At 43.7% G+C, this 12,095-nt stretch overlaps 1 protein-coding gene across 4 annotated transcripts in view; it reads left to right on the forward strand.

Annotated features, from left to right (window-relative positions):
• Positions 1 to 512: 512 nt before the first annotated feature.
• The window catches only part of BAZ2A (bromodomain adjacent to zinc finger domain 2A), a 112,197-nt gene continuing 100,614 nt past the window's right edge, over positions 513 to 12,095 (forward strand). For 2 of the 4 annotated variants that reach the window (XM_068267560.1, XM_068267565.1), the window contains exons 1-3: positions 513 to 591; positions 5,269 to 5,372; positions 11,704 to 11,801. In XM_068267560.1, the coding sequence (XP_068123661.1) occupies positions 11,765 to 11,801 (37 nt within the window). In that variant the 5' untranslated portion in view covers positions 513 to 591; positions 5,269 to 5,372; positions 11,704 to 11,764. Of the gene's footprint in view, positions 592 to 5,268; positions 5,373 to 11,700; positions 11,802 to 12,095 lie in introns of all 4 variants that reach the window. The other 2 variants (XM_068267562.1, XM_068267561.1) reach the window with 2 other exon arrangements.

The following is a 12,095-nucleotide window of genomic DNA, read 5'->3' on the forward strand; positions in this document are numbered from 1 at the left end:
ACAATGCTACCGCCTACTGAGCACGCTCTAGTGGCCGCAGCTCTGGCGCTTTAAGTCCGCCAGGAGAAAAGCACGATATACAGTAAATGTTTTGTGACCTGTCTAGTACACCAAATATACAGCTACCATTCAAGGCCTGTAAGTAGCTTTATTGCTTGACAGATTTACAGTGAATAAAACACATTGGTCTCTCTCTAAATTGTCTATATGTTTATGGAAAACATACTTTAGTAAGCATCTTTCAGTATTTGAAGTGAATATTGCATTGAAAACATGTTACATTTACCACAGAATCTCATTTCCAGTTTTCACTACCATTTGTGTGATATTTTCTGATCACATTGTGCCTCTTGCATCCCCATTGATGAAAATGGACCCTGCTTCTTTAAATAATTCATGTTAATCTAGCTGCTAGATGAAAATGATGGGCAGTGAATACGGTGACATCAGCAGCAGCAGTAGCAGCAAAGCAATATCAGCCACCTGCTTCCAGCGAGAGACACACATACAAAGCGAGAGGGTGGGGGAGAAGCCGAGATACACCCCCTCTTTAACTCCTCATTACATCTGAGCGCCGAGCATGAGATCCAGGTGAGTGGCCTGTCCTCCTCTTGTCACCTCTCTTGTCTAACTGCTCCTGCCTTGTTTCTTTTCATACAATACTTTGCAGTCATCCCACTTTCGTTTCCTGCAGCTGCTGGCAGCAGCTGGTGCCTGCTGCCTCTCTGAGGCCTTCCTTCCCTCACAATCTACAATGACTTCCTAAATCCTCCCACTGATGTCTGCACCACTATCTGCTTGTCCTGCATACAGATGTATCCAGGTGCAGGGCAAAGCCTGGCAGAGGCTGGGGAAGCAGCGTGCTGCCTCCTAAAACAACAGCGCAGAAGTTAGGACACCATCCCTACAGCATCGTTACCCATCTAAGCCGGTCCTGTTTCTCCCAATCCTAGTAGCGATCCCAGAGTTAACCCCTTAGGTGCTAGGTAAGTGTAACAGGAAGGGCTACCTAGACCCAAACTGAAAATCTTTTGCAAATCAAAGAATAGTTAGCATCGACCTAGCAGCTTAAAATTAGCATTAGTGTATTTTTATCTGTCCTCTGTGGCTCGCATGATGTTTGTCAGGGGTCAAATGTGTTCAAAAGTAATGATAGTCAAACTACTATAAAAAGTGGCTCTAGTTGTTGGAGCTTCCAGTAACTGTAGGTCACCAAGAGAGGGAGAAACGCCTGTTCCTGGAAAGTACTGGCTTTGTTGACAAAGCCTTTAGTGAACTTGCGGTTTGGTATTAAGAGAAATTCTATACCATTTTAGCGGGCTTGATCACCATATAGTTGGACACAGACTTATGTTTGCAAAATCACTCTCAAAATGCTAAAGAGATTTAGAGGAAAGTGATTTTAGATTATCGCTTTCCTGTATTAGATCGCTTCAAAAATGACGCAGAAATTGCGATTTCGGTAAATCGCTCTGTGGGCTCCGCTCCATTCGCTCCGAATCGCCAGTTAAAATCGCTGTAGTGGGCTATAGCCCTATCAATGATACACACCGCTGAGTGACCATATCCACTGTGGATTACTATTCAACACATTTTCCTTCTTTTACATGTTTAATCCGTTGCTACATATATGTAATTTCAGTTTTTATTATTATTATTATTATTATAATTATTGATTTATATAGCGCCAGCATCTTCCGTGGCGCTATACGCATGTATACATACAGGGTATAACAATACAAAGTAAAAAATACAACAGTTAACAATTCAAGAAAATGGTGGATATAGCTGATGCAGTGAACAAATCAACTACAGGTTTTTCACAGGAGTGGGAGATACGCATACACATTACACAGCATTGTGGGACAAAAGGAGAAGAGACCCTTAGCCAAAAGGCCTTAAAGAGAATCTGTACTGTCCGATTTGTACAATAAAAACCATACCAATTGAGTCACTGTGATCTCCTGGATCCCTCTTTGCCATTTCCACCGCTCCCGCCACAATCATGGCTTTTAACCTCCTTGGCGGTAACCCCGTGTGTGACACGGGGTAAGCCGCCGGAGGGTGCCGCTCAGGCCCTGCTGGGCCGATTTTCATAATTTTTTTTTTTGCTGGACGCAGCTAGCACTTTGCTAGCTGCGCCAGCACTCTGATCGCCGCCGGCCCCCGCCCGATCGCCGCTATCTGCTGCGGCGCGCGGCCCCCCCCCCCCCAGACCCCAGCGCTGCCTGGCCAATCAGTGCCAGGCAGCGCCGAGGGGTGGCCCGGGACTCCCAATGACGTCCCGACGTCAGTGACGTCGGTGACGTCATCCCGAAGGCGAAGGCGATCGAAGCGGGCGGGGGGGATGCCGCTCAGCAGCGGCTATCATGTAGCGAGCCCTCGGCTCGCTACATGATAAAAAAAAAAAAAAAATTTAAAAAAACTGCTGCGCTCCCTCCTGGCGGTATTTTTCATACCGCCAAGGAGGTTAATCGCCAGTTTTTGGCAGTGTTTACGAAAAACATGACTGCTAACCCAAAAGTGTGTGTGTATGTGTGTGTATATATACTGTATCTCTATCATGTTACAGTATACTACAAGTTTTTATTACATAGTGTATTATCTGCACTCCAGCCTGGGATTCTCAGAGTTTCTCAGCATGTGACAAGCAGCTCCCTCCCCCCTCAGCCTCACAAACGGCATCACAGACAAGCTGAAACTGAGAGCAGAGGCCTGTCTGTGAGAAATAAACAAAGCACACAGAGCCTGGAGGGGGCGTGCATAACTTGTATTCATTACAACAGAGGCAGCCCATTCCTCCCTGGGTTGACAAAGCTTGACAAATAAAAAAAGATTAGATATATTACAGAGACAGTGCAACTAGAAAAGGCTGCAGTAATCCAGACCACATTAGAACAGGTATAGGAACTTATAGGATAGAAGAAATAAAGCAGAAAATGTTGTTACAGAGTCTCTTTAAGCTGTATACTCACCTGACGATGGATTAGGGAATCTCACAATGACGTCTCCCGAAGAAAAAGGTTCCCTGAACCACCTTCCTGCCAGTGGGAACATGCAATCAGGGCCGGCGCTACCATAGAGGCAAAGGAGGCAGCTTCCCCAGGGCCCCAGAGCTTGTAGGGGCCCCCAGTGGCTACAAGAGGAAAAAAAAAATTTCAAATCGGCCTTATACTTTTTGAGAAAATCGATTTTAAAGTTTCAAAGGAAAAAAAATACACATTTAAAAACCTGCCGAATTTAATGGTTAATAGCAAATCCACCTTAAATGCTAGAAACCCTAAATTTGCAGGATATGTTAAGGAGATCATTAGGAATAAGAGGAAAAAACAATTTTTCAAAAAGACCTTATAGTTTTTGAGAAAATCGATTTTAAAGTTTCGAAGGAAAAAAGGATACTTTTAAATGCGGTAAATGTCACTTTTAGTAGCAAACTTAACGGTAGTGTAATTTTACATGCATCAAACGAAAGCGCAATAAATTTCCTGACGGGGTTTCCAGGGGGTCCATACGCATACGCAGCCGCAGCGCTTTGGCCAGGGATCGCTATACAACCGCAATATGGCTGTATGAAGTACCCTGGCATTTTTTCCTATTTTCCCAATTTTTTGTGAGTGTGAGATTTTTTTTTTTTTTAAATTATGTGGGGTCCCCCCTCCTGAAACTTTTTAACCCCTTGTCCCCCATGCAGGCTGGGATAGCCAGAATGTGGAGCTCCGACCGATTGGGACTTCACACCCTCACTATACCAGCTGCAAAAAAGGTCCCCTAATGCCGATTTTTGTTCCGGGGTATATGTTGGGGGGGGGGGGGGGTGCCCCCAGGTTTTTTTTGCCCTGGGGCCCGATTGTTGCTTAAACCTGCCCTGCATGCAATGGCACATGACGGGCACAGACGAGAGTTCAAACGATCGCGGCACTTTGCGCAGGAGTTGGCAGGGATCTTAAAGATCCGATTCGCCATGACGGTTGTTACCGCAAAGCGTTGTTTGCCTAATCATGCACTCGTAAAAAGGGGAAACGATAATTTCTAGCTTTAAAAATTGCCGGTCGGCAGAAGAATGGAGAGGTGGGTACGAGCCTTTACAGCCTAAAGGTTTAAGGGACAGTAGGTGGAGGGAAGCAGTGCTTGATATGGTAAGAAGTGGTGGTCAGTGGCCGAAGTGTCCTAGGTAGGAGAGTGTGCTTGCCTGAAGAGGTGAGTTTTCAGTATTGGAAGGTAATCAGGTTTATTGGGAGTTGTGATCTCTTCCAATCCATTAACTCAACACGTCCCATCTTTCTATACCTCCATACAGATCAGGAAGGTATAGGAAATTACAGATGCTCACACAACTGTAGGCCACTTAAAATTAAACAAGGGGTAAACGTTGCACAGGAGAGGTCAGATGCTACATATACTGTATACAGAGACCAGCAGTACTGTGGCCAACACAAGGGTGTTTTTGCCTTTACCGTTCCCAGCTGCTAAATTAACGAGCATGCGCTCCCCCTCCCATCTTATTACAGAATATACAGTACAGTCATATTGTGCTGGAATAAATAAAGATGTCAGATCCTCAGCTTCCTGCATTAATGAGGGCTTGAAAAGGGTGCTGGAGCCCCAGGCTTGTGGGATGGGCCAAGCCCACTATCCACAGCTTTAACTGTGTGTGCGGGGTTTATGATGTCAGTTTAAAAATAAAATAACAAAAGCGCTGGCAGCTTGTGAATTAAAACAGGTTTAGCCAATTTTAGTTTTTGCCTGAGCTTGTGAGACTTGCAAAAGGGAGGGAGAAAGAGGGGACTGGAAGGAAGCAGCACAGACTGATTCGTGACCAGAGATGAGGGGCGTATGGGAGCTGTGTGTCTGCTTGTTCTTAGATGGATGGCATTATGAGTGTATGTAGGTGATTCTTCTCCACAGAGGCGCAGAGCAGGCGTCCCATCTGTCGTGCGCTGCACCTGATAAGCTCAGTAGTGATTCCAGCTCCTGGCAGAAGGTGAGCGCTGACAGAGCATCATGTGAAAACAGGCCACAGACAGGCACAGTGTGAAGAGAGAGAGAGAGATAAAGAAGGTAGCAGCATTTTACCTTTACAAGACACCAGAGTATCTTCCATCCTTACTGAAAACCTGTTCCAACTCTGTCCTCATCTTTTATGAACATAGATAGTGTGGAATAAAGTCTGTTTTTTCAGTATGGGGTAGTGATGGGTTTAGATGACAAGTCCATCCAATATATATACATATACAGTATATCACATCCAGGTTTGTTTATGTCTCTCAGGGACTCCGGTGGTAAGAAGAGTCTTCAGGTCGTTACATCTGCTGTAGCAAGAACGGTGGAATCATTCAGGAACACCATTTCTGTAAGTAAAAGGGGATTACAAGGTGAGTGATGTCAGGGAGATTGTGTATCTGGAGTTCCTAAGAGATGCAATAAGTCAGGAGACAGCTCAGTCTACAGTGACTCGACTTATAGCTTGGTTTTTACTTACAGGGCAGTGCCATGCTCCCCAAACTCGGGTACTCATGTCCAGAGAAGGATTAAGATGTAATAGGGCCCTAGGAAAGGTTGTAGATTTGGGCCCCCTTGTGGTCCTTTTGGTAAGCTGAAGCGGAGAGAGGTCAAAGGAGTTGGCAGGTGGGACCCTTGACACCCAATAGGCCCCAAGCATCTGCCTAGGCTGCAAGTACAACACTAGCCTGCTCCCTCATATATCCCTATTGATCCAGAAGAAGGCGAAAAACCCTTACAAGGCATGGTCCAATTAGCCCCAAAAGGGAAAAAAAATCCTTCCCAACTCCAGATGGCAATCGGATAAAATCCCTGGATCAACACCACTGGCCATTACTTAGTAATTATAGCCATGGATGTCTTTCATTGCAAGGAAAGCATCTAAGCCCCCTTTAAATGAAGATATAGAATTTGCCATAACTACTTCTTGTGGCAATGCATTCCACATCTTAATCACTCTTACTGTAAAGAACCCTTTCCTAAATAAATGTCTAAAACGTTTTTCCTCCATGCGCAGATCATGTTTTCTTTCCTTTGTGAAAGCCTAGGGACAAAAAGCTCATCCGCCAAGCTTTTATATTGCCCTCTGATGTATTTATACATGTTAATTAGATCCCCTCTAAGGCGTCTTTTCTCTAGACTAAATAAACCCAGTTTATCTGATCTTTCTTGATAAATGAGACCTTCCATCCCACGTATCAATTTTGTTGCTCGTCTCTGCACCTGCTCTAAAACCGCAATATCTTTCCTGTAATGTGGTGCCCAGAACTGAATTCCATATTCCAATTCAGATGTGGCCTTACTAGAGAGTTAAACAGGGGCAATATTATGCTAGCATCTCGAGTTTTTATTTCCCTTTTAATGCATTCCAAAATGTTATTAGCTTTAGCTGCAGCGGCTTGGCATTGAATACGATTATTTAACTTGTTGTCGGTGAGTACTCCTAAGTCCTTCTCCAAGATTGATGTCCCCAACTGTATCCCATTTATTTTGTATGGTGCTAGATAATTGGTACGACCAAAATGCATGACTCTACATTTTTCAACATTGATTTTCATCTGCCATTTATGTGCCCATATAGCCATCCTATCCAGATCCTGTTGCAATATGTCACTCCTTCCTGTGAGTTGATGATTCTGCACAATTTTGTATCATCTGCAAAAATAGAAACATTGCTTTCTACTGCTTATTCAATTACTCCCATAAACAGAGACTGTTTATGGGAGTAATTGAATAAACTGTATATGTTTTTAAAATTGACAGCTTTTTGTCTGTTTATGGTTGGTTGGTCCACCACCGCAACCAGAACAATTTTAAACTTTTTAGCTACTTTTATCCTTCCGGCGCCTCTGTACACCTTTGCGCATCCAGAAGTCCACCCTTGGTGGAAGGGTGATCTACCCTACAGTTTCCTCTATCCACAGAGAGCGACGTCTTAATCCTGAGTGGGGACAGGCTTATTCTCCCCACCTGCCTGAACAGTGGTTGCTTTGGAGGCAACCCTGGTTTGTGAGTATATTACTTACATTTCATAATACATCCCACCCCCTACTAATACATACTACACTATATTGGGCTCTCGATCTTCTATCGTTTATTGCTTTCTACTGCATCTACTAGGTCATTAATAAATACATTGAAGAGTACTGGACCCAGTACTGACCTCTGTGGGACTCCACTGCTAACAGTCACCCACTTTGTATAACATCCATTGACCACAACTCTTTGTTTTCTGTCCATTAACCAGTTCCCTATCCATGCACACAGACTCTTCCCCAGTCCTTGCATCCTCAACTTTTGCACCAGACTTTTGTGGGAAACAGTGTTGAAGGTCTTTGTAAAGTCCAAGTATATCACATCTACAGCATTCCCAATATCCACATTAGCGTTCTCTACCTCATAAAAGCTGAGCATGTTAGTCAAACAGGACCTGTCTTTAGTTAACCCATGCTGATGCTGAGAAATAAGATTATTTTCTACTATGAAGTCTTGTATAGTATCTCTTACTACCCCCTCAAATAGTTTGCACACAACTGATGTTAAGCTTACAGGTCTATAATTTCCCGGATCTGATTTTTTGCCCTTCTTAAATAATGGGAAAATGTGGGCTGTACGCCAATCTACTGGAACTCTGCCACTTGTCACAAAAGATAAGATAAAGGGGTTTAGTGATAACTGAACTTAATTACCTTAGGACCCGAGGATGCATGCCATCTGGGCCAAGTGCCTTATCTATTTTTAATTTATTTAGTCTTGCCTTCACTTCTTCGTGCGTTAAGTATTTAATATTACAATTGGAAGATTGAGACTCTTCTGCATCTGTAAAGCAGCCCATACACTCAGCCGATTTTCTGGCCGACCGATCGATCGCGGTCGATCGATCGATCGATCGATCGATCGCAAATCGGTTGGCCAATCGACCGATCGACGGCCGATTTCGATCGATTTCGATGGATTTCCATCGAACTTGCAGGGTGGAAAATTTAGGTCGATCTGATGAGATTGCTTATCAGTTTGCATTGGCCTTAATGGAAATCTGATGGCAAAAAAATGCCATCAGATCGAATTTCAACAGATTTCAAACTGAAATCTATTGGAATTCTATTCTGGTAAAAAATTTTCTAAAAACGCATCAGATAGATCATCAGATGCATTTCTTATCTGTCTGCTGCCAATCTGACGAGTGTATGGGCACCTTAATTTGCAACAGCGAGGTTTCCCTTGTGAAGAAAGAAGCAAAGAATGCATTTAATAACTCTGCCTTACCTTGACCATCCACCATTGAGTTCCCACCCTCATCCTTTAGGAGTCCAATACAGTCAGACTTTCTTTTTTTTAGAGTTGATGTACTTGTAAAACTTCTTTGGGTTAGATTTGATATCCCTAGCGATTTGATTTTCAGCTTCAATCTTTGCCAGCCTCATTTCTTTTTTACAACTTTTATTGCACTCCTTATAATTGCTTAACCACCTTAGCGTTACGGACGAGCTCAGCTCGTCCATTACCGCCGCGGTGGATATCTCAGCCCCTGATCCTCAGCGCAGCCTGGCCAATCACCGCCAGGCTGCGCTATGGGGTAGATCGGGACTCCCCCTGACGTCATGACGTCGATTACGTCATTCCGATTGTTGCCATGGCGACGAGTGAAGCCCTAACAGGAAATCCCGTTCAGAGTGTGATTTCCTGTTGGGTATGATCGCCAGCGGCGATCGGAGGGGTTGGCGGGATGCCGCAGGGAGGGGGGAATCATGTAGCTAGCACTAGGCTAGCTACATGATAAAAAAAAATTAGGTTGAAAAAACCCACGAGCACTGCAAAAAATCAAAACGCCAGGGTGGTTAATTCAGCCTCAGTTCCCTCCTGTTTTAGTACCTTATAGGCATTCTCTTTCCACTTCATTTTATCTCTAACCTTTCTATTCATCCATAGAGGCCTTTTTTATTCCTAGACATTTTGTTTCATTATGGGATATATTTACTACAATATTGATTGAGAATAATTTTAAAAGTTTGCCATTTCCCTTCAGTGTCCTCCCCTTGCAGTACATTATCCCAGTTCACCAAACTTAGTGCCTGCCTGAGTTGATTGAACTTTGCTTTTCTAAAATTCATAGTTTTAGTGGTCCCGCTGCCCCGTGGCCTATCAGTCACCAGATCAAACATTATCATGTTGTGATCACTATTTCCCAAATGTTCTTGAACCTGCACATTTGATACATTATCTGATCTATTTGAAATGATCAAATCCAGTAACGCATTCCCCCTAGTTGGTTCCATTACCATTTGAGTCAAGTAATTGTCCTGTAGTGATGCCAGAAATCTGCTGCTTTTACCAGAATGGGTAGCCTCAATACTCCAGTCAATGTCTGGAAAGTTGAAATCACACATAACTATGACCTCACTTTTATTTGCAGCTTTTTCAATCTGCTGTAGTAATTGCAGTTCTGCAGCTTCATGCATATGTGGTGGCTTGTAGCATACCCCAATAAGCAAATGGCAACCTTTATTTCCACCATGAATCTTTACCCAAACGGACTCCACATCTTCACAATCTTATCCATCTCATCGTTCATAGCAACTGTAAAAGAGTTCTTAACAAAGAGACAAACCCCTCCACCTTTTCTCCCTGCTCTGTCCTTCCTAAACACATTTTATCCCTCTAAATTCGCTATCCATTTATGGCTTTCATCCAGCAATGTCTCTGTAATTTCCGCAATGTCATAGCCTTTGTCAATCAGAATTCTAGTTCGCCCAGTTTATTTGCAAGGCTCCTAGCATTGGTTACCATGCACTTTATATTTTTACCACCACATTTTCCAATTTTGTTTACATGAAATGGGCTACTTGAAGTTTTACCAACCTTCTTAAGGGGCCCATACACTGGTCGATTTTATCGATCGATCAGAAATCAATTCTATCAAATTCCCCCGATCGATTGATTTGCGGCCGATTTTGATCGATTTGATCTATCTGACAGGATGGAAAATTTAGGTCAATCTGCTGCTGGCAGCAGATCAATGGCCCATAGATTTGCATTGGATCTAATGGCCCAGTAATGCATTTAGATCGATTTCCAATAGATTTCATTCTGAAGTCTATTGGAAATCTGTTCTTATGCTGGGCATACACGGTGAGATAATGTGCCGCGCGGATCGATTCCCGCTCGTCCCCGCGGGCGCTTCCTTATCAGCGCTTCGCTTTCTGCATGGTCCGCCCGTGGGGATCGAGCGCGGTATCGATCTGCCGCGGTGATCGGACACATCAGATATTATCAATCGAGCCATCAGCGGCTCGATTGATAAGAACTATCGTGCCGTGTATGCCCAGCATTAGTATGTGGCGCACATTAGATAGATTCCTGTCAGATTCGACTTGACAGGCATCCGACAGAAATCTATCTGATGGTTGCATCTGCTGCAAATCTATACTTTACTCTTTACACTGATCAGTTTAGTCAGGTGATAGATATGTAAATCTCTGATTTTTCTAGTCATGATCATGTGCTAAAGCAGGATGTGATCACAGCAAATCAGAGCTTTAAAAATCTGTCAGCTGATCAAATAAATTACATGCTTCTCCATGAGTTCTCCTAGACATGACTATTACTACTAAGGGATCTCAGAAATCTCATTAGTAGTAAACTTAAAGTAAACCTGAGATTAATGAATACTAAAGTTTCATACATACCTGGAGCTTCCTCCAGCCCTAAACTTTATAGAGAATTTATGTGTGCATCAAATCAAGTAACACTTGACAAATCTGGCTAATGAGAAAGGAGTGAAGCATGGGCCACCTCAAGCTTGGGGGGGGGGGGGGGGGGGGCAGGCGAAGACAACTCGTTCCAGGGCTCTCACCATCCACCACCCGCCTCCAAAGGGGGATAGAAATTAATGAAAGTTTCATACATAAGCTTCCTCCAGCCCTGTTTGGCCAGATCCATCCCTCGCCTCCGTCCTCCGCTTCCTCCATGCTCCGCTATGGCTACGCTCCGATACGGCTCCTGGGAACTTCGGAAGTCAGGGCTTACTGCGCATGCGCTGCCTGGCCACGCACTCCATTCCCGTTGCCAGGGAGCGTTCTGCGCCTGCACCGTACTTCTGGCCAAATGGCCCCAACTGGCTAAAGTTACTGGGACCTTAGCAGAGGAACACGGCAATGGAGGTGGATGGTGAGGGAGTGATCAGGCCAAAGGGGACTGGAGGAAGCTCAAGGTATGTATACAACTTTTTCATTCATTAATCTCAGGTACACTTTTAAAACCCCATTTGATTCTCTCTTTAAGATCCTATCAAGTGTTTTAAGGTGATACTGGACCTTGAGACAGACTGTGCAGTGCCAATTTCCAGATCAGCCTTCGGCAATAATGGGGGTTTTTCATGGAGCTCCAAAGGGATCTAATAGCCCCATTTGGTAGCACTTAGAAATTCTATTTGCGTTCCTAATTCAATACATTTTGATTCTGAAAAAAACCCCAGATAATTTCTACCATACAAAAAAAAATATTATAAAATACTTTCGTTTTATGCGGGTGGAAGTGTTTACATCAATGTGTTACCTACACAAATTATACTTAACCTGCATTATAGTGCTACAGCATTATGCTTAACCATACCTCTTTCTTGATGAGTCTAATTGTGTGCTGAGACTGGCTGAACAAGAGGTAATTTCACAGTGGTATAATATGGAACTGATTTTATCCCAGCAGCTGTTCTGGAAGACAACTGACTGAAAACAACCATTAAAGGGAAGAACCTTCCAATGTGCGCATGAAAGATCATCATGATAATATGGAGAAACCAACAAGTAAGAAATGTGTGAGCGTTACATAAAAATGATGCTTCTTCTTTTGTGTATCAGATAAAAGACAAGTCTGCAGGAGGCCATATCATCTCATTGTGGGTATCCATGGCAGCTTCTTCCTGATGAAAGTCTCTGTGCAGTGGGGGGACAAGTGGTTTCATCTTCTTCCTAAGATGACAGGAGGAGATATATAGAAGACTCCGTAGGCAACGTTTCCTCACATTGGCTACATAGGGAGAAAATGCTGCTGCACTTTTCTGAGATGGGTAGATTAGCCTAGGCCTTCATTCTCGGGGA

The sequence above is a fragment of the Hyperolius riggenbachi genome, chromosome 2 (genome assembly GCF_040937935.1).
Source record: "Hyperolius riggenbachi isolate aHypRig1 chromosome 2, aHypRig1.pri, whole genome shotgun sequence".
Lineage (NCBI taxonomy): Eukaryota > Metazoa > Chordata > Amphibia > Anura > Hyperoliidae > Hyperolius > Hyperolius riggenbachi.